The sequence below is a fragment of the Anser cygnoides genome, chromosome 2 (genome assembly GCF_040182565.1).
Source record: "Anser cygnoides isolate HZ-2024a breed goose chromosome 2, Taihu_goose_T2T_genome, whole genome shotgun sequence".
Taxonomy (NCBI): domain Eukaryota; kingdom Metazoa; phylum Chordata; class Aves; order Anseriformes; family Anatidae; genus Anser; species Anser cygnoides.
In genome coordinates, this window is record NC_089874.1 from 73,545,793 (window position 1) to 73,569,556 (window position 23,764).

At 37.3% G+C, this 23,764-nt stretch overlaps 1 protein-coding gene across 1 annotated transcript in view; it reads right to left on the reverse strand.

Moving 5' to 3' along the window:
• Window positions 1-23,764, reverse strand: part of CDYL (chromodomain Y like) — a 105,442-nt gene that overhangs the window by 38,354 nt on the left and 43,324 nt on the right. The window contains exon 2 of the mRNA XM_066992468.1: window positions 17,274-17,940. Coding sequence (XP_066848569.1) covers window positions 17,274-17,940 — 667 coding nt within the window. The remainder of the gene's footprint in view (window positions 1-17,273; window positions 17,941-23,764) is intronic.

The following is a 23,764-nucleotide window of genomic DNA, read 5'->3' on the forward strand; positions in this document are numbered from 1 at the left end:
ACTTTCTGCTCCATCTTGAGTATTAATCCTATTACAGAGCTGAGTAAAGAACAGGGACATATTTGTCCATTGAATACTGCCTTTCAAAATTTGTTTAGCTTCTTTCTGTGACCTGCTATCACATTAGTCTAATGCATCAAAAGACTTCTTTCCTCATCAGGTAGTTCCAAAACATCTTATTTACCAATGACCCCATATTTTACTGCATTTGAATTATAAAATTCTTGGCTGAAGCAAAGTTTCACATCAGTTACTTCCATTCTCTTCACCCACAGAGATAAAGCTGCCAATGAGAATCATAGAATCATAGAATATCCCGAGTTGGAAGGGACCCATAAGGATCATCAAGTCCAACTCCTGGCACCGCACAGGTCTACCCAAAAGTTTAGACCATGTGACTAAGTGCACAGTCCAATCTCTTCTTAAATTCAGACAGGCTTGGTGCAGTGACTACTTCACTGCGGAACCTGTTCCAGTGTGCGAGCACCCTCTTGGTGAAGAACCTCTTCCTGATGTCCAGCCTAAACTTCTCCTGCCTCAGCTTAACACCGTTCCCACAGGTCCTGTCACTGGTGATAACGGAGAATAGGTTACCTGCCTCTCCACTCCCCCTCACAAGGAAGTTGTAGACTGCAATGAGGTCCCCCCTCAGCCTCCTCTTCTCCAGGCTGAACAGGCCCAGTGACCTCAGCCGCTCCTCATATGTCTTCCCCTCTAGGCCCTTCACCATCTTTATCGCCCTCCTCTGGACACTCTCCAACAGTTTCACATCCTTTTTGTACTGTGGTGCCCAGAACTGCCCACAGTACTCGAGGTGAGGCCGCACCAGCGCAGAGCAGAGCGGGACAATCACTTCCCTCGACCGACTAGCGATGCCATGCTTGATGCACCCCAGGATACAGTTGGCCTTCCTGGCTGCCAGGGCACACTGCTGGCTCATATTCTACTTGCTGTCAACTACAGCCCCCAGATCCCTCTCTGCGGGGCTGCTCCCCAGTGTCTCATCGCCCAGTCTGTATGTATAGCCAGGGTTGTCCTGTCCCAGGTGCAGGACCTGGCACTTGCTTTTGTTAAACTTCATGTGGTTGGTGATCGCCCGGCTCTCCAATCTGTCCAGATCTCTCTGCAAGAGTGTGGATGGCATGGGGAAATCTATTAAAAAGACTCTGTCTTAGCTTCGTTGAGATATGAAGCATTCTTTCCACTGGTGTAAAACTGTTCAGAGGTTATTATGTTCATGGATTACATACTGCCTACATTTGAAGATACTGCTTGGTGATACTACTTTCTTCTGTGAAAGAGGGAGCAGATCGGTATCCTGTGCACGAGTTAGAAGAAGCATCTAAGGGATTATTAATGAGTGGACCCCAGCATTATCTCTGCATCTATACTCTTTGTAAAGATACAAAGCGTAAGGGCCTTTGCCCAATGAAGAAAACAGCTTTTTTTTTACCACTCTCCACCACTTTATCAGATGTTTTTAGTGGAGAAAGAACAAAAGAAAAGTCTTTTCAAAAAACATCAAGGTTATGCCTCTGTAAATAGTAGGGCCAGTTTACAGCCCCTCCTGTGCCCAGCCCCTCCTTGTTCCCCTTAAGGAGCTGGCATGAATTAAGAATATGGACAGAAATAAGCAGCCAAAACCACAAAGTGGAACAGGTAGAAGGAAAAAAAGCCATTGTTCAGACTGGCTCAGAAGCACTTCTACTTAATGTTTAACTGTAGTGCTAAATGAAGGGAAAGCATAGCTGGGCCGTCTAACAAATCTGCAGATGGATTTCTTCTTCCCCTCACGTAAACAGAAGATTTTGAAGAAGCTGCATTCAACAGACAGAATGAACTTAGGGAACCCACTTCAGTAACAGGAAAAATAACCTAGATGCTTTTTAAAGAAAAATCCATTCTTTTTGTCAGGACCTTTCCCACCTTTGCGAGTGCTCAGCATAGGGAAGTTGAGGATATTCCTGAAACCAGCTTCCAATAATTTGAAGCCTAAAATATTTTCTTTAGTTTTGCAGAATTTCCAGAGCCTAGTTGATGCAAGCAAAAATGCAGCATGTGTTTGTGATTTCTTCTATCTTTAAATCTATTCACACTGCATCTCCCTGGCCTGGAGCTCCTACAGGAGTTGTTCCAGGCTACAGTCTAGCTTGACACATGTAAAATTTAAAAACGTCTGCATATACGCATAGGCAATTGCAGCAAAACCAACCAAAACACAAAAATACCACAAGAAAACAAAACACCCCCAACCATTTTTCATGTTTTTTTTTTTTTAAAAAAAAGAAACTCCATACATCTCTTGTACCCATAAAGCTGCTTATGCCAAAATGACTTTTGCGTGCAGCAGAAAGTCCATAGATTTTGCTGCAGAAGTTTAGCAGGGGATCATCTGAGCCCACCTCTATTCTCTTCCTCAGTTGAAAAGGACACTGAAGGTAGAAAATTGCTAACAGTGAAAGACAACCCTTTAACAGCATGACCTCAACAGCCGTTTTAATAACCAGCCTGCACGTTTTTACATTGTCAGCATACTCAGACATTCAGGGAGGCAGAACAATCTGCATGGATCTTGGTGAGAAGAGCGGAGGTTGCCAGAAGGAAGTGTTTGGAGGGCACACTACCAGGGCTAGGCTATGTGTACATGGCTGAAACATAAGCTGCTTTTCTGCAAGCAAGTTCTTTTAATAGGAATCCCGTTTATTTATTTATTCAGAAGCAGATGGCATCCTCTCAAGATGTTATGCAGAACATGACACACAAAACAAGTATTTTCATCTGAGCATATTTTTTCTAATCAACTCCCTGCTATTCAGCATTAAATGACAAACAAAAATTTAGTCTCCAGAGTCTGGTAATACTCTAGGCTAACTCAAACTAACTCAGGATATAGCAATAAGTGATGAAATGTAATGACTTGTAATACACTGGAGTGCAGACTAGACAACCTCAGAGTGTTTTGACTTAAAGTTATCTAAAAAAAAAAGTATTCCAACTGTAGGAGAAAAAAGAACAATCAGCAATCGCAGTCTCCGTGCTGATGAGCACATTTGATCAACAAACCCCATGACCTATGGTTAGTCAAAAGTGTCTAATGCAACTTTTTGTATTTATACAAAGGGAAATGGAAGCAAAACATCCTATCATGAAATATATTAGCAATACTGTCATGCAATCACTGAATTGTATGATTCTGTATGATATTGCAGATAGCTTCCACATTGTGTTTTATGCAATTCCTCCTGAGTCATGACCATTAATCTCTATTCACTGTGAAGCCTAAGCAACCACGACCAAGACTTATAGAAGGCTATCATGTCAAAGAAAATCATCACTACATACAGACAAGACATAATTTAAAAGGAAGCTAAATACTATCAAATATTCCCCTCTCTTTATCCTTCCTACTCCACACCTCTTACACTGCTGAGCGCCACCTTTAATAGAAAAATACGTTTCCTTTTAACAGGGAAGAATCATATATACCCATGTATGTTGATACACCAAGGTTCATCTACCACACAACAGCACAATGCAGTACATACACTAGGAGCCATGCCTAAACATGCTTTTAAGAGAAAGTAAAACTTTGATTTTGTTTAAATGTGTAACTCTTATTTTTAGAAGAGTCTGAGACCATTATTATTTAGGTGATTTTGCCTGACTCAAAGTGCCTTTGAGAAGATAAGCCTGCATAATTATTTTTACTCTCTATGCAACATCAAGAATGCTGAAAAGTCTTAACAGGTATGCAAACAGCATTGGAGGCTGCTGATCAAAAATGATGCTTCAGTTTTTCATAATTGTGTAGTTTTTTCCTGTTTAATTTTTCCTGTTCAAGTAGATGCCCAGACTATTTCCAAGCACTGCCAGCCACTCTGATTTCATGTTCTCTTTCTCCTTTTGGGAATGTATAGCTGAGGTGATGACTCAGAATCCCAAATTCTAATAACTCCATAGAAGGCAGCTGCCAAGCCTAAATCTTCCCCCTTGGTCTGGCTCTCCCACAACTAACAAGCCAGCTAGAAGGCCAGCCAGCTAGCACCTTTGCACTAGGGAAAACCAAGAAGACTACCTGGTAAGCAAGAGCTATTCAGACATCTTTGTACCTCTCCTACCTTTTTTCCCGAAAAAGGAACTCTGAATTAAAATAATAATAAAATGATAAAAAGAAAATGAAGAGTTTGGGGTCTGGGGCTCCTCCTTGGAGGTTAGTAGTAAAACCAACTTACCTGCCTGGTCAGAGCTTTCCTAGCTTTTCAAAGATTAACCTGTTTTGTTTGTAGGGGGAAAAAAATGGACACAGCAAACTAAGCAACTTGGAAGCACAAATAAGAATGTAATAAATGAGAAAATTATTTCAGGCAACTGGAATGATGCTGTCCTTTTCATTTTTTTTTTTTTTTAAAAAAAAAGCACTTACCCCCCTCATCTCCTACAACTGAAAAATATTGAAATCAAGGTAGTCACATTTTGGCTTTAGTCTTTTAGTTGCTCACTGAGAACAAACGACAGTTGGGATCCCTGTGCAAACTGCTTACAATTCTCTGTTATTATGAAAATTCAGAATTGAAGGAAGGCTTTGCTCCACTATTAAGAGAGGAATGCAACACACTCCCATTTGCATCACTTCCTTTGATGGGCTTTACACTAGCTAACCCTAGATAAAAGTTGCTTTCCATGAATGCAGATAAAAGGTGAACAAAATTTCAATTGTATAGTTTTCTTCTTAACTTGTCATCTTATTACACCATATTTTTGGAATATATGAACTCATTTTACACAAATCCACTAAATACCTGAGCATTAAAAGCTCTATCACTGCAACAGTATGGTATTTAATTTGTTCATTTGATCAGAACAGCCATTTCACAGTGTCTGACTGAGGTAAACGAGACTGATTTGAGGCACAACAAACACTGGGCAAAGCACTTCTAGGATCTCATAGCAATTTCTGCAGTTTTCTGCAAAATCTAAATGTAAAAACACCAAACCAATTTACCAACCTAACCTCAGCCCCTACGAAAAGTTCTTACTCCTTCTAAGTAAAGCAGTAACACAATTCTGCAGGCTCGAAGAAGCATCTGTGAATACTGGACAAATACCACGGAAGTTACTGACTTATAAACAAGCACTGTCAAAACATACAATGCTTGCATAAGTATCCCTGTACAACAAACACAAATCCTCCTTGACTTCTGAGGATTCCCAGGGATGCTGGAGTACCTAAGTTTTCATCCAAAGACTTCAACAGCCTTCTGAAGGGCCTTCCTGACCCCAAAACAGTGCTGCCAAATCAGCCCTTGTGGGCTTGAGCCCCCAGGTCCCTCCTTCCTGGGGATAGGGGGAGCAGGTAAATTGTGTGAGCAAATGTGCTGGGATTATAGCATGTCTCAGTGAGAGGTCAGAGAAACCAATTAGTGCATACAACCAGAGAAGTGTTGTAGAGAGAAAAATAAGCAGTCAAAGTGTAATTAAAATTCTTTTAAAATGACTTACTATAATGGATTTTTCTTTTTGGTGTGTTTATTTCTCATCCAAAGAATTATATGCAATACTCATAATAGGAACACAGGTGAATATTTAAGTACCTCTCCCCCCCAAACCACCACCACACATGAAACATCTGAGAATTTGATCTTCAAGTTTTACTAAGTTGTTGAAGGAACATAGCATAGCTTTTCCTTGTGCTGATTAAATACTGAACTATTAAGACAAAATTACACAAACTGTATAGAGATACTAATGCCAGGTCAACTACAGGTCAACTACAGACCTACTGAATGACTTTTATACAGGTTTATCAGGAAAGAAATTTTATCTAGTATTTCCCCTCCATGCCTTTAACCTGAACATATGGATGTATATGGCCTATTTGTATTACATTACCCTACCGGGTTTGTAATTTGTAATGCACAATAGTGCAGTAATAGTTTCTTCAGATAGGCACTGAACAAATATTACACCTTAACTGCAAAGAAACTAGATTAATTTCATTGGGGCCTAAATTTCACCTGCCTCAATCTAAATAAATATATAAATTAATTCAGTATCAGACTTCATACCAGGAATTCAAAAATGGGAAGCAAAAAAATATAAACAAACAGAGACTAAATCCGAATTTTCTTATAAGAACTCTCTGTCTTTAAAAAGCAAACAAAAAAGACTCTGCAAATATATCATATTCAATTATAAGAACTATATTTAATTTGTTTATAAGCATATATATGTGTATATATATATAGGTAGATAGATAGATATATATTTAATGGAAAACTTTCCACTTCCTACAAGGACATGAGATAAGCAATATGTCTAAATTTCTCTTTTCACTCTTTTTAAAAAATATTTATTTTATTTTTGCTGTTCCATTGTTTGTGATTAGAAAGGTCATTTCGAAAAAAAAAAAAAAAAAAAAACCAACACACACTCCCTTGATTTAGCTTACCATACAGGAACCACTAAAGCTGACAGAACATAAAGCATTGTCAATGTACAAAGCAAAGAAAGAAGAAAACAAAAGACCTCATTATCTTTCAATAATGCTAATCAAAGATGTAACTTGTGTTTTGTATAAACTTTTAAATATTTAAAACAGGTTTTCAAGCTAATTGCCTACACATGCACACAAAGTAAAAATAGATGATTCTCTAAACTAAAGACCATAAGATAATCAGTCATCCTTTGTATTCAGAAATGAAAACAAAACAAAAAAAAAATCACAAAACACACAGTACTTTGTTTGAAATACCCATTATTACCACATTGTTTTCCTACTTGTACTCTTGTAATAAATAAAACCTATCTTTGAGGTATTTTCTTGCACTGCCACAAATACATCTTTACACAATCATCGAATTTAAGAGAAGCCCTATCAGGATATCCTTTCCTTATGCTGAAAATTAATTTTAAATTATCCATGTCAATACAATTTAATGTCTCGTAAAATAAGAATTAGCTTTGCATTTATAGTTGGTTTCAACTCATTCTTGTATTTCTAAAAAGCACCCACTGACTTTGAAATCTGTCCAGAAAACCGAGGGATGAGGGGAGAACGCAACACAACAAATCTGTTTACACTTGAGGGTTTTTTGAGATGACTGTCCCAAAACCAAAAAGGATGAATGAAAATCAGTATTGTTTACTGAAAACATCTACATTTTGTGGTTGGGTTATTTTTTCAAAATAATTGTTTTATACAGTTTTCTAAGCATTTTTAAATGTATGAATATGAATATGGATGGAATTTTTTAAACAATGGAATTCTTTAACGGATGGAAAGGATGTGGATCTGGAGTAGTGAAAGGGCAGCGTCCCAGTTCACAGCTTGTCCGCTGGAATTTTTTAGAAACAAGACAAGGCTTTTAATTTCCAACAGATATGACGGATGATGCTTTCAACTTCCAACTTCCAAAACCAACCAACCAGCCAAACAAACCCCCAGAAAAAACAAGCAAAACCCCACAAACTAAACTGTATCTTACGGCTTAAATATATATTATTTATTTGCCACTCAAGAGCACAACTGCTAGAAGTTCCCTGTGAATCCACAGAACCTAAAACACTTCCAGAGGTACTCTTAAAATCTTCATGCTAACCCCCAGTAATAACAATAGGACATTCTCTAGCTACTAGCTACTGATTTGATGTGCAAAATGGTTCGGGATGTGGGTGTGCTTGTTGACATTGAAGAGAGGCAAACATGGAATAGAAATGAGAAAAAGATAACCAAGAAAGTAGTCCACATTGCTACCTGTGGATATACGAATACCTAGCTCTGAATTCAAAGGTGGCTGGCACCGCTGGAGGTTCTTCCCTGTAAAGACCTCAGTAGGAACCTCTCCTAATATCTTAAGAGAAAAACGAATAGAATCTCTAAATGTCTGTACAGTACAAAAGTAATTTCATAAATAAAAGTTGAGTTAATTATTTTGTAATTACTAATGGCTAGCAATGCAGAATGAGGTAAAAAAGTCCCTGTATTACAACTTTCAGGTATGTCACAGAAAAATTCCTTCCTTTTACGGCAAGAGGACTTACATTCTCTCCAATATTATATCTTTCCTGTAAACAGAGCTTATTCCTGTTGCCCTTATCTAAATGGAAACTTTATCAAAATGTATTATCCTTCTATTTCGAATTTTACACCTTTCAGTTTCTTTAGATATCCCCATGTCTTAGTCATTCATTCCAGAGCAGAAATTTCCAACTACATCAGTAATTATTTCATCACATATCTAATTTAATTCTTCTCTAATTAGATGCAACATTTTCAGTATTCCCTTCAGATGCATATTAATATGCTCTTTGTTCCTGTTGTACCAAGCTTTCACCAACGGCTTGTCCTAGATTCTCCAACTGTATATACTTTGCAAATCCACTTTGAAACCTCTTACGTGGAACTAGCCTGAGAAGGCAGCTAGACAGTTTTTCAACTCCCTCTCCCTCATTCTAGCCCATCTTAAAAACAATACAGCAATCTGAGGGACAACAGCGCTAATGCACGGAAGACACTATGTCAGCCAATACGTATCATTCACAGATTTGTTACACACCAAGCTTGATTGAAGAGTAATGACAAATGTGTGAGAAACCTTGAGAGCTTCTTTAGCCCAGTATTAATCCAAGCCTTCTTGGAGTTGTCCTCCGCAGCGTTTAAGCATTCTTATCTGTACTCAGGCTATAAACTCTATTTAGGAGCCAGCAAGGAAAAGGATTGGTACCAGTTATCTCTCTGCTGTTCATCACATTGCTAATGTTCCAGCTTTAAATATTTCCCTCTGAAATTTCTATTTTATTGTATCTTAATAACTATGTGTTCCTCTGCAAGTTTTTGTACCTTTGCTGACCACTGCATTTTTTTAAGATCTCTAATAAATATAAATAAGCACAGATCCTATTACAGAGCCTTCTTATGACATCCCACTGCTAAGCTTCTGACACAACTAAAATGAGCTATTAAGTCTCCTTTGCTTTCCATCTTCCCAGCCAGTTTCTTAGCAGCCTTTTGAAGCATAACTACTTACTTTCTTTAGTTGCCTCTTTCAAGGAATACTTTCAAAGAAGACAAATTACAATCTGTACTTCTTCATCCCCTGTTTCACAGAGACGTTCAGAGAACTCTTAATACAATAGACTAATGCTCTCTTTCTCTTTTTTCCAAGTTAAATCTTAGAACATTCCAGTTTTCAAATATGTTCAAACGTAGAATATTCTAGTTGAAAGCACAAGTGTTTATACTTTCCTTTGTTTCTTAAACGCATTTAAAATACAATAAACTTTAAACCATTTTAAAACAAAAATACTTCTTAAAACAACAGCTTACTTTTATGCAATCTAATACTGAAAAATTAAGGAAACAATTACTAGAGGAGAATTAACTGTTTAATAATTTGTGGCCTAATGCATTTTAGTGTGTGTTCTTTAATATGTTTACAGTATAAATGGCAAGTACAGCAAATCATTTAGACATTTTTATGTTTGATTTGAAAAACTGCATACAGTTTCACAAATGTACAGCTTCTGAATTTATTTTCTTTTATTTAAAAGAATAGTACTTTGTTGTTATAAATAACAGTGGTAGTAGTTTTGGATCATGATTAAACCAGTTTGAGTAAAGCAACTTGTATTTGAAGTAGAGGTATCCCAAGACAATATAGGATCTGGCTATTTCATTAGGTCTCACTAAAAAAACCAACAAAGTATATTTGCAATAACTGTAAAATGCAAGACTGTTACCAGCTGTTAACCAGGCAGATAACAAAACAAACAAACAAAAAAAAGAAAATAAAACAACCAACCAACCAACCAAACAAAAAACACTAAAGAAAGTCTTGATTTTGCATTTTCTTGAATCTAACAGTTTGCTATCTTTTACACGGATCAATGGAAAAAATGAAATATTTTATTTAATAATTTTATGCTATGTTTCCCCACCTATAACAGCTTCCCTATAAGGACTTCTTGTTGACTGAAAATTTACCTGTACGCACATGCTTTCGCCTTTGAAGTAGATAATGTGATGTAGACAAATCTTCCCTGAACCATGCTAAGATTATTTTTGCCCAGTTTTTATGGATTTTTGTATCAACGTATTAAGAATAATCTTCTTGTCAACAGAACACAGATTCATATTGACAGTTTCCTCAGGGAAGTTACATTCAATTTACTTCAGAGTCTTAAGAAAGATGGGAGATGTAACTTCTTTAAAAGTTGAAACAGCAAGAGACAAAAAAGAGTTGATGGTTACTATGCCAGACACAAAACCTCAAAAGACACCATAAGAATATTTCTGATTGCACTTCCCATTTCTGCTGTATTATCAAAAGCTGTTCTAACATTGCACAATTTTGACAATGTAGAAGAAAAAAAATCTAGTTCAATACTTCTGTTCTATCATTCAAGTCTGATCTTCACTGCATTTCCTCTGCATCAACATAAGTAAAGTAGGCTGAAAGTGAGCCTTACAAATAGAGCCTCTGCTCACTCTGCTTCATCTTTTCCAAACCTTTCCAGCATTGCTATAACATGTATGACAAACATGCCCTCAGAAATTACTTTTGTCTCATATTGATACAAGTACTGTAGGAGAATGTGATGGCTAATCATTAATGATCATTGCTCCTTCTGAGTGGTCAAGAGAGATTTAGACCCCAGACCCTCAGTCAGCGTAAACTGATGGAACACTCGAAGAAAAGCACAGCTAACAGCATGACATTTCCCGTTGGGCCTGTAGATGTAATAACTTTTGGTGAAAATAACAGGAACTTTTCTATCAACTGAGGCTGAGGATTTTATGTCCAAACTGCTTATTTTTTGAGAAATGTCTTTCCCTTTATATATATATATAATGCATATATATAGAGAGAGAGAGACATAGACACACACACATATATATTATACCCAGAGTTCCTGTTAAAGGTTTTTCAGGGACAGAATGTGCATCTGTATCCCCATGTGTGGGTGTCTGCCTGTCTCTGTCTCCAGGAATGTACCCTCTTCCTTGCTGTCACTTCCAGAATGCTGATATAAATGAGTTTGTCCTTGAAGGAGCAGTTAGTTAGGCCATATTGTAACCTGGGGTTGGGAAAGTGAGGGAAAGCAATGGAACCACTCTTTCCAAGAAACACCCTTTAGAGCAGTTCAGCTGTATCAAAAGTCCACACCATCAGTCTTCAAATGGACAAAACGGGCATTTCTGTTCAAAGAAGTGGAAGATAGCAGAAGGCAGAAAAAGCAAGAAACTGGTCATTCACTTCTTGTGTTCACTGAAAAACAGCCTTAAACCTCAAGCAAGCCCTGCGCTTAAATCCTGCTTTGTCATTATGGTAATATGTTGACACAAGACAAAAGATTTTCACAGGAAGTTCTCAATCCTGAAGCACCACCTAAAATAACAGTATTCTGTACGATGACTTAACAGAAACTGCACAAGTGATGGGAGGGGTGTACAAAAACCAGAACAGTTTGGGATAACAGATCGATTTTACACTTAATACGGACTGTCCAGTCTACCATATTATGTAAAACTTTTGCATTTATATTAAACCAGAAAATACAGATAAACAAGAAATCAGCAACAACTCGGAATATTATTTTAGTTAAGAGTAGAGAAGCTGAAGAAACTGAAAATGACTTAGCAGTAATACAGATAGAAAATTTGGTGGTAGGTTAAAATGTTGCAGTATAGTGCATAATGGAAGTAATAATGTGAACTCTTCAAAAGAGGATTCTAAATGAAATGCAACTTCTGAAGAAAAAACAAAGGTGTCTCTAACGTTGACCAAATGAAAACTGTTTTACTCTGAATTAGTGATTTGCAAAATGCATACACAATAGAAAAGATACAAAATTACACTCTGCTACATTCAACAAAGAGGTTGAACCAGTAATTTCAGAAGTTAGGCAGGCTTTACAAAGGACTTTAACCCATTTCATTGGCTTTTGTTTCCACTAATAAAATACTTGGTTGCTTTCCAGATCACTCAGTAGAGATCAAGCCACCATCCAAGTGCAATGTACAAACACACTGAAAAAGGAAGTTCCGGTCTCAAGTCTTTTTTTGGAATTATGTTTTACTACCAAGACGAAACAAAAACAAATAGAAGGAACTCTAAGAGCAGCTTCTGTCTTTCCAGAATGGTAAAAAGGAATCTGAAAAACTGCAATACATCACCCCAACTTTCCTCTAATTGTACTATTCGCTCTGATTCCCACAACAATGAGATCTGCAACTTTTCTCTTTCTTTTCTTTTATGGAAGAGTACTATGCATTGTTTGTGGTTCACAAGGACAAATAGCTTGGTTCACCCCTTACACACTTTTGTCAGCTGTGATGCCCTTGGGCCTCTTGAAGGTGGCCTAATGAGTTGTGCTGCCACCAGCGGCCTGCTCCAGAGGCTCCTCATGTAATACCAAGCACCCGGGCGCATACAGGGAGAGGGGAGAAAGTAAATGGGAAAATGTGGGAAGGAACTGGGTGATATCTCCTCACCCTAAGGAACAGGGAGGGGTTGGACTCCTTTCAGATCAGCTTGGTGTTACTTCAACATCACCTCTGCCCCTAGTTCCAGTCAGCTCCGTATGTGCTTCTACACCTGCTTGGTTCCTGTACAGACCAAGACTTAACCAAAGAATGGACGCTATTTTGCATGGTGTTAAGACTGGATTTTTGGTTTTCCAAATCTGTGGGTTTTAATCCCATAAATTGTCTTGGGGAAGGATAAATTGTCTTGGGGGAAGAGAACAGATAACAAACAGAACTTGAGTTCAATCATTTCTTTCAAGAGGTCTGGCTTTTCTTTCTGTGCTAATACCATTGTTTCAAGCTAAGAACAGCACCATCATCCAACTGAAAAATCAGCAGACACCTTCTTTGCTCATAGGCAGATATACTCCAATCATTGTATTTTCAGACAGCCTACTGCTCCTGCACGTTATTCATCTGGTTTAGTATGTGCAAGGAGGGAGATGCTAATGCTGCTGTGCATACTGGTGGTGCAAGTAATTCACTGCATTTCTTGTATTTCTTCTTTTCCCGCACACCAGCCACCAGCCTGACTTATCCTAATTATGCCAACATATGCAGCTAGATGGGCTTTTCTCACTCATTTTATACTTTGAGTTTTTCATGCTCTTCTGTCCAAAATCTCTCTCTGTGTTGCATTTATTCTCAATTACATCCACATATTGGATATTGTTAGCTGAATAAAAACCTTAGCGACTATAGGGTGATCCAGAGGAAAAAAAAACAAACAAACAAACAAACAAACAAACAAAAAAAAAAAACATAGCAAGGCAATTACAATTTGCAAAGGAAGGGAACTCACCAGGTTTATGGTGAAATTTCACAGAGGGTGAACAATCTATCCAGTGTTTTAGTCCTTTCTAAAACTCCAAGACAACTCTCTAGACTTGTGTAACTCACAGATTCTCTTTAGAGTTTCAGATCTTGTGTGCTCTATTCAACAGAAATTCCCTGGAGTGTACTGTGTCTAAAAATTACAAAGTTAACTTTTTATTTGATTTTGATGAAGGAAGGAAGCTATCAAAAACTTGAAATGTATCAAAACCTACTGTCAAATAGGAGGCTATTTTCCATCTTGCCTAGTTTTGAGTAATACTTATTGTTTGTAGGCACCACTAAATGTTTTTCCACCACATTTCAGTTTTTTGGTGTTGTTTTTCTGTTTCACTGATCCCTTTAAGAATGACTTCAATTAACTTTTAGTAACAGCTGTTGATCACCACAGCGATGTTCATTAATGAACAATTCCCACTTCTTCCATATATCACCCTTCTTAGACTTGTATGTACTTTACTACACCATTGACTTTGCTTTCAAGGCCAAGCCTTTAAAATATAAATATTCAATACAATAATTTGGTTTGTTAAAATATATATTTCAGACAGCAGCTGGATTTTAGTGTGCTGAAACCACCAACTCCCAGAGCAAACACTACAGTTATTTCATTCCCCTGGCACCCCTGCATATTTGTGTAAATATTTGCTGGTTGCCTTTTCAGAGACTGTTCTTCGGAACAAGAACTGCATCATGGCAGTTGGTCTGGTGAAAAGCATAACTAGGTGCTACAATAGTAACATTTCCTAGTAATTCCAGTAATAAAATTGGAATTTTCCTGTGTATACAAGGTTTTTTCTTGTTTGTACTCTTATGATTAAAAAATAATAATAAATTGAGGCTGGGGAAAAACACACAAAGAACTGACTAAATTGTGAAGAGTTTCACAAGCATTCATAACAATAATCCCAAAATTCAGACCACTGCTTTAATATTAAATGTTTTTTTGAAAATTGCTTTTTAAAAAAAATCAACAGCTAAAACAGGTATGATTATAAAAGTTGTCTAAAATATATTTGAAATGTAATTTGTATTTTTCTAGAATGCTTCAAAATTACACCTTCCAATTAATGATTTGTATTTTGACTAACTGGGATTTTCCAGCAAAAATGTTTTGATAAAGATTTCCTAAACCAGCTCAAGTACAAAGTTATTTTTCAAAATATGCTTTTGTCTTCCTGACAGCATCCTCCATGTGGAAGCTGGAACTCTTAAAATTAACAGAAGGTGTACGCGGAGGAGGTGGGATGTTTGGAATGAGTGCTTCAAATGCCAGATCTATCATCTGTATTATTAATATGTCAGATCTGGTGCAGAGCTAGTGTTGAGGGTACAAATTTGAAGAAATTTCTGCACAACGATCAGTTCTTGTGAGGCATGGTTCCCGAGGCATTGACAGTGCTGAAAATGTGATGAGGTGTGCATTCAAGGCAGGAGGAATGTCCTGAGTAAGGGATGGAACAGGATTCTGAACCGCCAGAACCCGGCGTGGGGGAGGAAGGGGAGAGTCTATTTACTACATTTTAATGAATAGCACTATGACGTTAAAAATAAAAACAGCAAAAAGTGCAGCTTTAACAAAGAGATGAAGAATGTGTCAGCGCAGGAAGCTCCAAGGCCAGGCTAGCTCTAGGAGATGGGGCAGCCCCTCTGGGCTTCCCTCTAAGCAGAGGTCCACCCAGGTGTTGCGGAATGGCTGAGTTGGACCTTGGGCTTCTGTGAAAAAGATATCCATCACAAAAATCCTAAAATGCTAGGAAAAGAGACTAGTGTCAGATATAACCATGGTCTGCGAAGTATTCTTCTTTTGTAACTTGCTTCCATGTTTGTAATCAGAAAGTTACTGCTCGATTTGTATGTTACTCCCCAAAAGTTGTAGATAAGCATAAGTACCCACAAAACCATAATAAATTAGGACATTTGCTTCTGTGTCAGAGCAAACTGCACAGCTCGGCTCAGGGGCAGTGTGGTCAGAGAAGGAAAGCCTCAGATAATGTACTTGAACTAATATACCTCCAGCAGCAGATAGAAGACAAATATACTGCATATTTTTGTGCTACCATGTATTGTGGCTATGTCCTTGGTTCCCCCTTTTTTGATCTATGCCTTAAGATCTTGCAAAAATGTAAGTGTAAGAAAAATCTTATATTCCCATTATCCCAAAGAGAGCTTTCAATATTAGATGGCCAGACAAATGCCTCAGAAAAGCTGAAGGAGGTGGTGACAGTTGAGGGACCTGTAACACCTCAGTGAAATGCATTAATACACCTCAGCTAGTATCTTGTATGTCACTATCATTCCTGTGCAGGCCTTTCCGCTTCCACTTGATGCCCTGTAACAGGCCTTTGCGACACCAATATTACCAGAGTGAAAGGTTGCTGGGAACGATGTAATCATTTGTGGTTATTGACCTACCCAATAAGTTTTTTATGTTGTTGTTTTTTGTTTGTGTGTGTGAACACCATGAGGAAAATCCAGGATGCTGGAGGCAGTGCTTATCAGCCACTTCACTAGGAGCACCATCATACTACAAAACGTGTATTAATTATCATGAAACCATCACATGTGTGAACACACTCATCTGCCTCACCTACTCAGAAAACTTGCATACTGGCATGCATCTCTTGCATTTTCCCCTCCAGCTTTGTTTACATCCTCTGAGATTTACATTCCTTCTTTAGCCCATGCAAAGGATGAGATATTCCTGGCATCAGTGTGTTCATTACCATGGTTACCAAGTTCATCTGCAGCAAAACGGGTTGGTCCATGACCTGACACCACAGATCCAGAAGAGCATTCCTCCCTTATCCACTGCTTTTCAACATCTCCTGCTACAGCAGCCTTCCCCCACCCCCAAAATCTATATGTAAGCAATAATGGGGCATGCAACACAGACTCTCACAAAGTCTTCAACATATTTTTATGCCTATAGCTTGTCTCTAAGCATGTTTTTTTGCAGGCCCAGTCCTTGGTTTTCAAGATTTTTTTTCCAGCAAGTTGTCATCAAAAGAATACCTGCAGATTTTACCCTCTATTTGAAGAGAACACTATACTTGAAAATTTAGCCTCGGAAGCATGCTTACAACAACAACCTAGGTCCGTCATGGAAGAACAGAAGTTTGGGACATCAGCACAATGACTGTCTTAATCCAGTCTCTCAGCAGGGTGTGGGGAATGAACAGCTTTTTCCCACACACAAAAGCACTTTGGGTTTATCTGGTGTTAAAAATGTACAGTTTATTCAACTTGTACTATAAATCTACTGAGATATTACCATGTCAGACATTAAATCTAAATAAGATCTCAATATAAAATGAGGTATAAACAACAAAATATTGATAAAATATAACGAAGACAGAATTCAATCCAGACAGAAGGCATATGTATCTGCACAACTGGCTCAAATTCTCACCAAAATAAAACTTATCAACTTCATTTTTTAAGTACCATCATTCTCTTATTTTTTTTTTCCCCAGGCAAAGTTTATAGCAAAATAGGTACATAAACCATTATGAAGAATCCCTACTCATATCACTTGTCTATTTGGATAATGTATGTTTCTAATATTCATAACGAAATTGAGTCTGACATATTTAAAGAAACTTAAAGCAATGATGCTATTTCTGAAAATGGTACACTGAATATGTGTACCACACGATGTCAAAGCAAACACAGATGTATCTTATGGTGATTCTGAAAACACAAATATCAATGAATCTCTGTGAGGAAAGCAAAGGCTGGTAAAATTCAAAATGGCTTTATAGTCGTACAGTTATGTAAAAATAAAGTTGTGAAGTTCTCCAGACTTGATTTAACATGGCTGAAACAGAGTGGGTAATTTGTTTACATCTGAACAGCTAAAAAGATCAGTCAAATGAAAAATCTACATAAAAAGACCAACTTGCACGCTTACCTTTTCCATTTATTGTTAATGCTGATGCAATTGTGGCTGTTACTGGCACTGGCAATTGTGGCACTAATGGATGTATCCTTGGTCTGCTCCCCATCCTGGCACGTTCTGCACCAGGTCCTAATAAAGCTCCCACTGGTTTTTCTGCTGCTACTTCTGGTGCTACAGAGTCTTCTTGATCCTGCTCTATGTGGTCCATTTTATCAGGGCTTTCATTCTGGAAGCCATCAACGGTTGTCCGGCTCTTAATTGGACTTTTGGGCACTAGAATTTTAATACCTGATTTTGCAAGGTCCATATTTTTCCTTCCAGAAAGAGATGGTGAATTGTTTTTCCGGAACTTCTGGGTGGCAGTAAAGAGTTGATTATTTTTTGACTCGTGGTCTTTACCCATAACTAAAGATTTAGTAGATGTCTTTGAAAAAGAACTATTGGTAGATCTAGAAATTTGTTTTCTGGCATTATTTGGAGAGGTCCTGTTTGTCCTGGTTAATGTGCTTTCTTTCTGCTTTTCATTGTGACGTCTGTTAAATTCATGTATATATTCCTCACAATTAACAAGGTGCTGTTCTGGCTCCCAGGTATCATCTTCACTGTCATATCCTTTCCATCGCACCAAATACTCTGTTTTTCCCTTCTTGTTTTTCCTCTTGTCAACAATTCTCTCTACCTGTTGAAAAGGAAAATTAAACATTAGATACGTGCAGATATGCAAGTCAACTTTCATGCAAACAATTCTTTTTTAAGTGTAGATGGATTTAAAATTACTCTTGTAGTTCTGTACTTCTGTATTGTAGCTCTGTATCTCATAGTCTTTCATTACTGACTGAAAACACCCCTCTTTAAACTTCAGATTGTTATTTCTGTCTAATAAAAGATGTTCTAAAATACCAAAGTTATTCTTCAATACACATTTTGTATGCACAAGAACCTGAATAAAACATATATTGTTAGCGATCGGCACTGGCCCCAGCTAAGTTTCAATACCAGCTTCAACATCTTAATCAATGCTTCTCTGAATATACAGACCATGTTCAAATATGCTGCAAAAACAGTTTGTTTACCTTATAAAATTTATCAGTTTAGGATTATTTAAATAATTTGCTTACTTAGCATAAGGCATACGTGAGAATCTTTTTATGGTTATCCTTTAGTTACCAGGGACAATATGGTACAGCTCAGAAATTGGAGCAAATATGGAAGAATTTTTAGAGTTTGTTTTGTCTTGTGAAAACAGAGAACTTGTTTTGGCCAGAGTCTTTGATACACATACTTGAACCAATTACCATGCCTCACTTATCTGCAAATAGAGATGGTATTTATGTCACAAGTATTAAGCATGCCCATGCTACAGCTGCATGTGGGAGCCACAGGCTAGTGGAATTCAGGCACTAGAGTAAAGCATGACAGGGCAGACAGCAGCAGCTGCAGGGACAGAGGCTCATGCCTTGTACCAAAACTACTGTCAGCCATGCGGCACCTCAGAAACTGAATTCGTTCACAGAAAAAAAAAAAAAAAGATGCAAGTGTAAGGCTAGTCTCACGAGTCCCCTTTTTCACGATTCCCCTTTTTCAGAAAAGGCTGCTCCTTCTGGTAAATCCTCCAGCCCACTTCATTTCAGTTATGGAACCAATACAACTTTCTTCCCCATCTCTATCTCCCTTTTGGTTATTAGGTCAAAAAAAAAGGGCAGAAAAAAAAGTGGGGGAGGGGAAATGGGATGAAACTACTGCTTATTAATTTAACTCCTAGCCCTGCTGCTTAGCCACTCATGAGCAAAGACCATGCACGTAAGCAAGGATCACACAAACTTAGGATAACCTCTGAAGTCTAGTAACACTTACTGGAGTGGCATTAAAAAGAATGGAGGATCTACAAACTAATTTGGAAGGACAGAAGAAAATACAGGTATATACGCCATTGCTGAATCACATTACCATTGAGAACAGTTTCCCTAAAGAGTGCACCTCAGCTTTGAATTTTTGTGTGGCATGTTATCATAATGTACTGCATTGTTTTCAACAGCGAGGTTAAATGATTAGTGTTGCTGATTACTATTATTATAATCTCAGCAGCAAATTAACTATACATCCTAGAACTTGATGTATCTTGCAGGTGTTGTACTATGCTGTCTTATAATTAGGATGTTGCATCATTCTGTTTTTTAAGGCTTAGAAAATCAAAAAAAATCTACTACAAATAAAGAAACACAAACTGTCAGACTAGCCCCAGTTTTGCTTTGTTACTCAGTTGTATGGTATTGGCAATTCAGTACATTTTAAAGTGCAATGCAATAAAAATTGTCCAAATATTAAATATTTTAATATTTAAAAATATTAAAACAGTTTTTATTCTGGTTATTGCACTTTTTAGTGGAGTCACTGGACTTAAAAAACCCACAGTATTTAAATTATTATTTTTCTATGACACTATACTTAACATCTTAACTAAAATGCTATCCCAAATAAAAAAGCCATAATGGAAAAATAAGCCTTTTTTTTTTTAGTAGACACAAAGTAAAAAGATATTCAGTAGTAAGTCAGAAATATTAAACTAAAACATAAAAACAAACTCACGAATCAGAAACCTGATACCATGTCATCAAAAAATTAGTTCCTGCATTAGTTTTGCATATCATTTCTCCTTCTCTTGACCTTCTAGAGTAAATTTTAAAAATATGATTCTCAGAGGAAGATCTCTGCTACTAACAAGGTATTTTTTTTTCCTATCAGGAAATCTTCATAACAAACTATATTGATTACTGGGCACAAACTTCTACTAATATCTTTAGATGCTGAAAGGCCACCCATTAAGGACATGCCCTTTTAAAGTAGGAAGCCATTCTTCTCTTCCAAAAAAAAAAAAAACAGACACCTTGCAGAGATAACAGATGAACTCTAGAACAGGAGACGCAAAAATCCATTCCTAACCTGATGATTTATAGAGCAAACAGGAACACATACAGAAAACTTATATTTAGCTGTATTGTCCAACTCTGCATCAAAACCTATTTTGACATTGCTCTTTTTGATTCAAAGTTTCTCTCTAACACTGTTTAATTCTTCCTGAAGACATCTTATATCTGTTTTATTTACAATGCAAAAAAAAAAAAAATCAGTTAACCTGCAACACACAATTTATCATGTGCCTTCAGAGATTTAGTGAAGGACTTTCTGAATTGCCTCCACTTAATTAGTCTAACTGTGCTAGGACCTCTTGCTGATAAGAACAGCTACAAAAGTGTTTCTCATCCAGATTTGGAGAGAGAAGATTGGAATGCTTCCACAATGTACACAGGATCATTGAATAAGGTGACATAGGGTCACAATAGAAAAGGAACATTTAAACTCAATTTCAGTGAAACCAGGGACTACAAGCTTGTACTTTTCCTCTTTTGCTAATGAAAAAGAAGGCTTGGCCAAGTTATACATTTCTACTTCATTATGCAGCGGTGACATGACATGAAATACAATGCAAAACACCTCAAGGTCTTATTTTAGAAGATACTAATAACTTACATTCAAATAATAAAATGAAGAAGAATATAACTGAGTGGGGCAGGAAAAAGAAAAACAAAAGGTCTATGTTCCTACTTCCAGTTAAGGTGCAGTTTGATGATACAGCTAAACTAATGGACTAGGTAACATCAAAACATGCAGTATTGCTTCTCCCCCCTGTAGTTACAGAGCTGAGCTGGTGCTTTTCTGATCTTATGATGAGTGAAGTTCACAGAGTTAAAAACTGGCAGAGTACTGCAAAGCACCAGGGTAAGAGCAAGATCACATCCTAGGCCAAGATCATGCCAGAAATGCTGGTGACAACTAGTTCTTGCCAGCTACCATTTCTACAGCATCCAATGCCTTCTGCCACAGGGTAATATTTATTTTTAGTTGTTAAAAGATTCCATGCTGCCAGGATTTCCTGTTAACATCTAGTTTTCAAGTGTTGCGGAAGAATAAAAAGAAAAAGGAAAATGATACAAAAAGGAAAGATAAAATGAGTATGAAGGAAACTTATCAGGCAAACTATCTGGGTGGCAAAAGATAACATTTCCCAGTTTATTTTAACATGCTAAGCTATTGCTTTCTCCACATGTGGTACTGCTCAATGACACTCAAAACTCAGCCAGAAGAAAAACTGTCAGAAAAATTAACATACTGCTCAGAGGTATAAACCAACACTGGAATATGCAAATTACAGTCTTACACACGATAATTGTATTTGAGACTTACCATCTGTAAGATGGTAAATTTCCCTTCCTTCCACAACTGTGGTGAGAATTGGTTAGTGTTTGCTTTCTCTCTCTTTGAAGAAGCAAATACTTTGATTTTAATTGCTTTTATTAACAGAATATTCAGCATTTACACTTTCAAATAAAACAGATAAGAATAAGATAAGGTCGTAGTCAAAACTGTGTCTGGCTGCAGCTGTGCCAGGTGAAAATGATCACACTTATAGCCCATCTGCAACTGCTCCTCCCTGTCCCATGCTCAGAGGCAACAGCTCCTCCCCATCTGTCGGCCCGCATAAATTCTTGTGTAATTGTTCCCTAATGTAGCTCTGTCAAAGTGACCTGGTTTAGATATTACGAATACCTGAGCTAATGTAGGCACCCTGAAATAACTGGTTTGGAGAGCAGCCACATACGCAGTACTTCTGACACATCTAAGAGGACTGCAGAGGACAATAAACACCTATGAGTGGGATGGGTACAGTAACCTCTTCATTCTGCTACAGTCAGAAATAAAACATGCATGAGTTGGTCTCGGTGATTGTTGTGGTTTCCTTCCAACTTGGGATGTTCTATGATTTATTCTATACAATCTTAATCCAAGATGAAAGGTCTTCAGTTCAGCTCAATCAAATTAAGGATGAAATCCAAAAGGATGTTCTCCGTCCAAAGCATTGTAATTTGGGCATGTTTGTAAACTCTACATAAGGCATACTGTGCATGCATATGTTTATGTATATATTTTTTTAAAAATCATATTTTAATTTAATGGAAGATTTGAAGAGATTAAAGTAAAGATACAGCTGTTCCCAGTGAAGAGAAAAAAATAAACAGAATGAGCAAAATAAACATATAAGTAGGCAAGTAAATATTCAAGGAGCATTGCCTTGTTTATCATAAATCCATTTTCCATTCCCAGGGTGTTTCTCTCTGTCCTCACATTTGTGTCAGTCTAAATTAACTTAAAGGTAAACAGAATAGAATCTATTTGACTTCATAGTCTGTTGCCTGTAAAATATAGAAGACAACCTTGTTCTGTTAGCTTAAGGCTATGTTTGGTTCAGAGCAAAAGTGCAATTGAGAAGCAAATCCTTTTCCACTCCCCACTATTCCCACTTACTGTGCAGTGGTTTCATGTATGTGACGTGGATTCTTTCTGGAGAAACATAAACTGAAAATGGTGCTTCCACTACACAAAACATGCTTCGGCCACTACAGAATATGGGTCCAAATAAATAACCACTCTGATCAGTTTTAACACATGTTGTGGCACGGATATTTGATCCTGAGAGGCTCAACTAAATCTAGTCCAAAAGAAAATTGCTGCACAGTATAATGCATAGAGGTAGGGGGGGACAGTACCAACTCTTTCACTCTACTGATTTGCTATTAAGCCAAATTACTGATGTAGACATTCTCCAATTGAGTGACTGAAGCTAGAACAAGTGCAAGTTTTGCACACTTACATGTGCTACATGTGAATGGCCACACTTGGTTAACTTAGAAAATGGGATCTAAACGATCATCCATAAGCAATCAGCAATGTTTATGAATGCCTATACCCTCCATTTATTAAAATCTTCCAGAAGTCTACGATAAACAGTTTTCAAATACTTCTTATTGTAAGTAAGGTAAATGCATTCTACACTTTTTTAAAAAAGCGATTAATATATAGCAGCACACAAGAGCTGAAAAAAGTAAAGCGTCAAATTTTGCTTAAAGTAAATGGAGGAACCAGTTTGGGGAAAATAATTATTCAAAAACTAGTTTGATAAGGAAGTCAAAATACACCTGAAGGTCTGCAAAATGAGAACTAAAATCTTTAATGTACATTTAATTAGAAAATACATTATTTCCAATGCTATGACTTAACACCAGTTCTGAGCACTACTCACTGCAGTTAGTACCAGCAGATGAATTTTAGAAACAGCTTAACCAACGTACGCTCAGAACACCAAAATCACACATGGTATTGTATGATTTAACTTCAAACTGACACCATTAAAAAATTATCCTAAAATACCGTATAAATCCTAAAGTTTGTCTTCATTGCAGCTCCAACTTACACAATTTGCCTTAATCTGGGAGAGAATGCAACCCTGCTGCAACATAACCCTGAAGCTGACTGATTTGATTAGCAGAAATGAGTGATTGCATTAGCAGCTGATGAACTGTTGTACACTGAGCTGCTGCATCCTTATGGCACGACTAGCTGGAGTGTCCATACAGTACAGGAATCCCTGGCTATGGTGCCATCTGCAT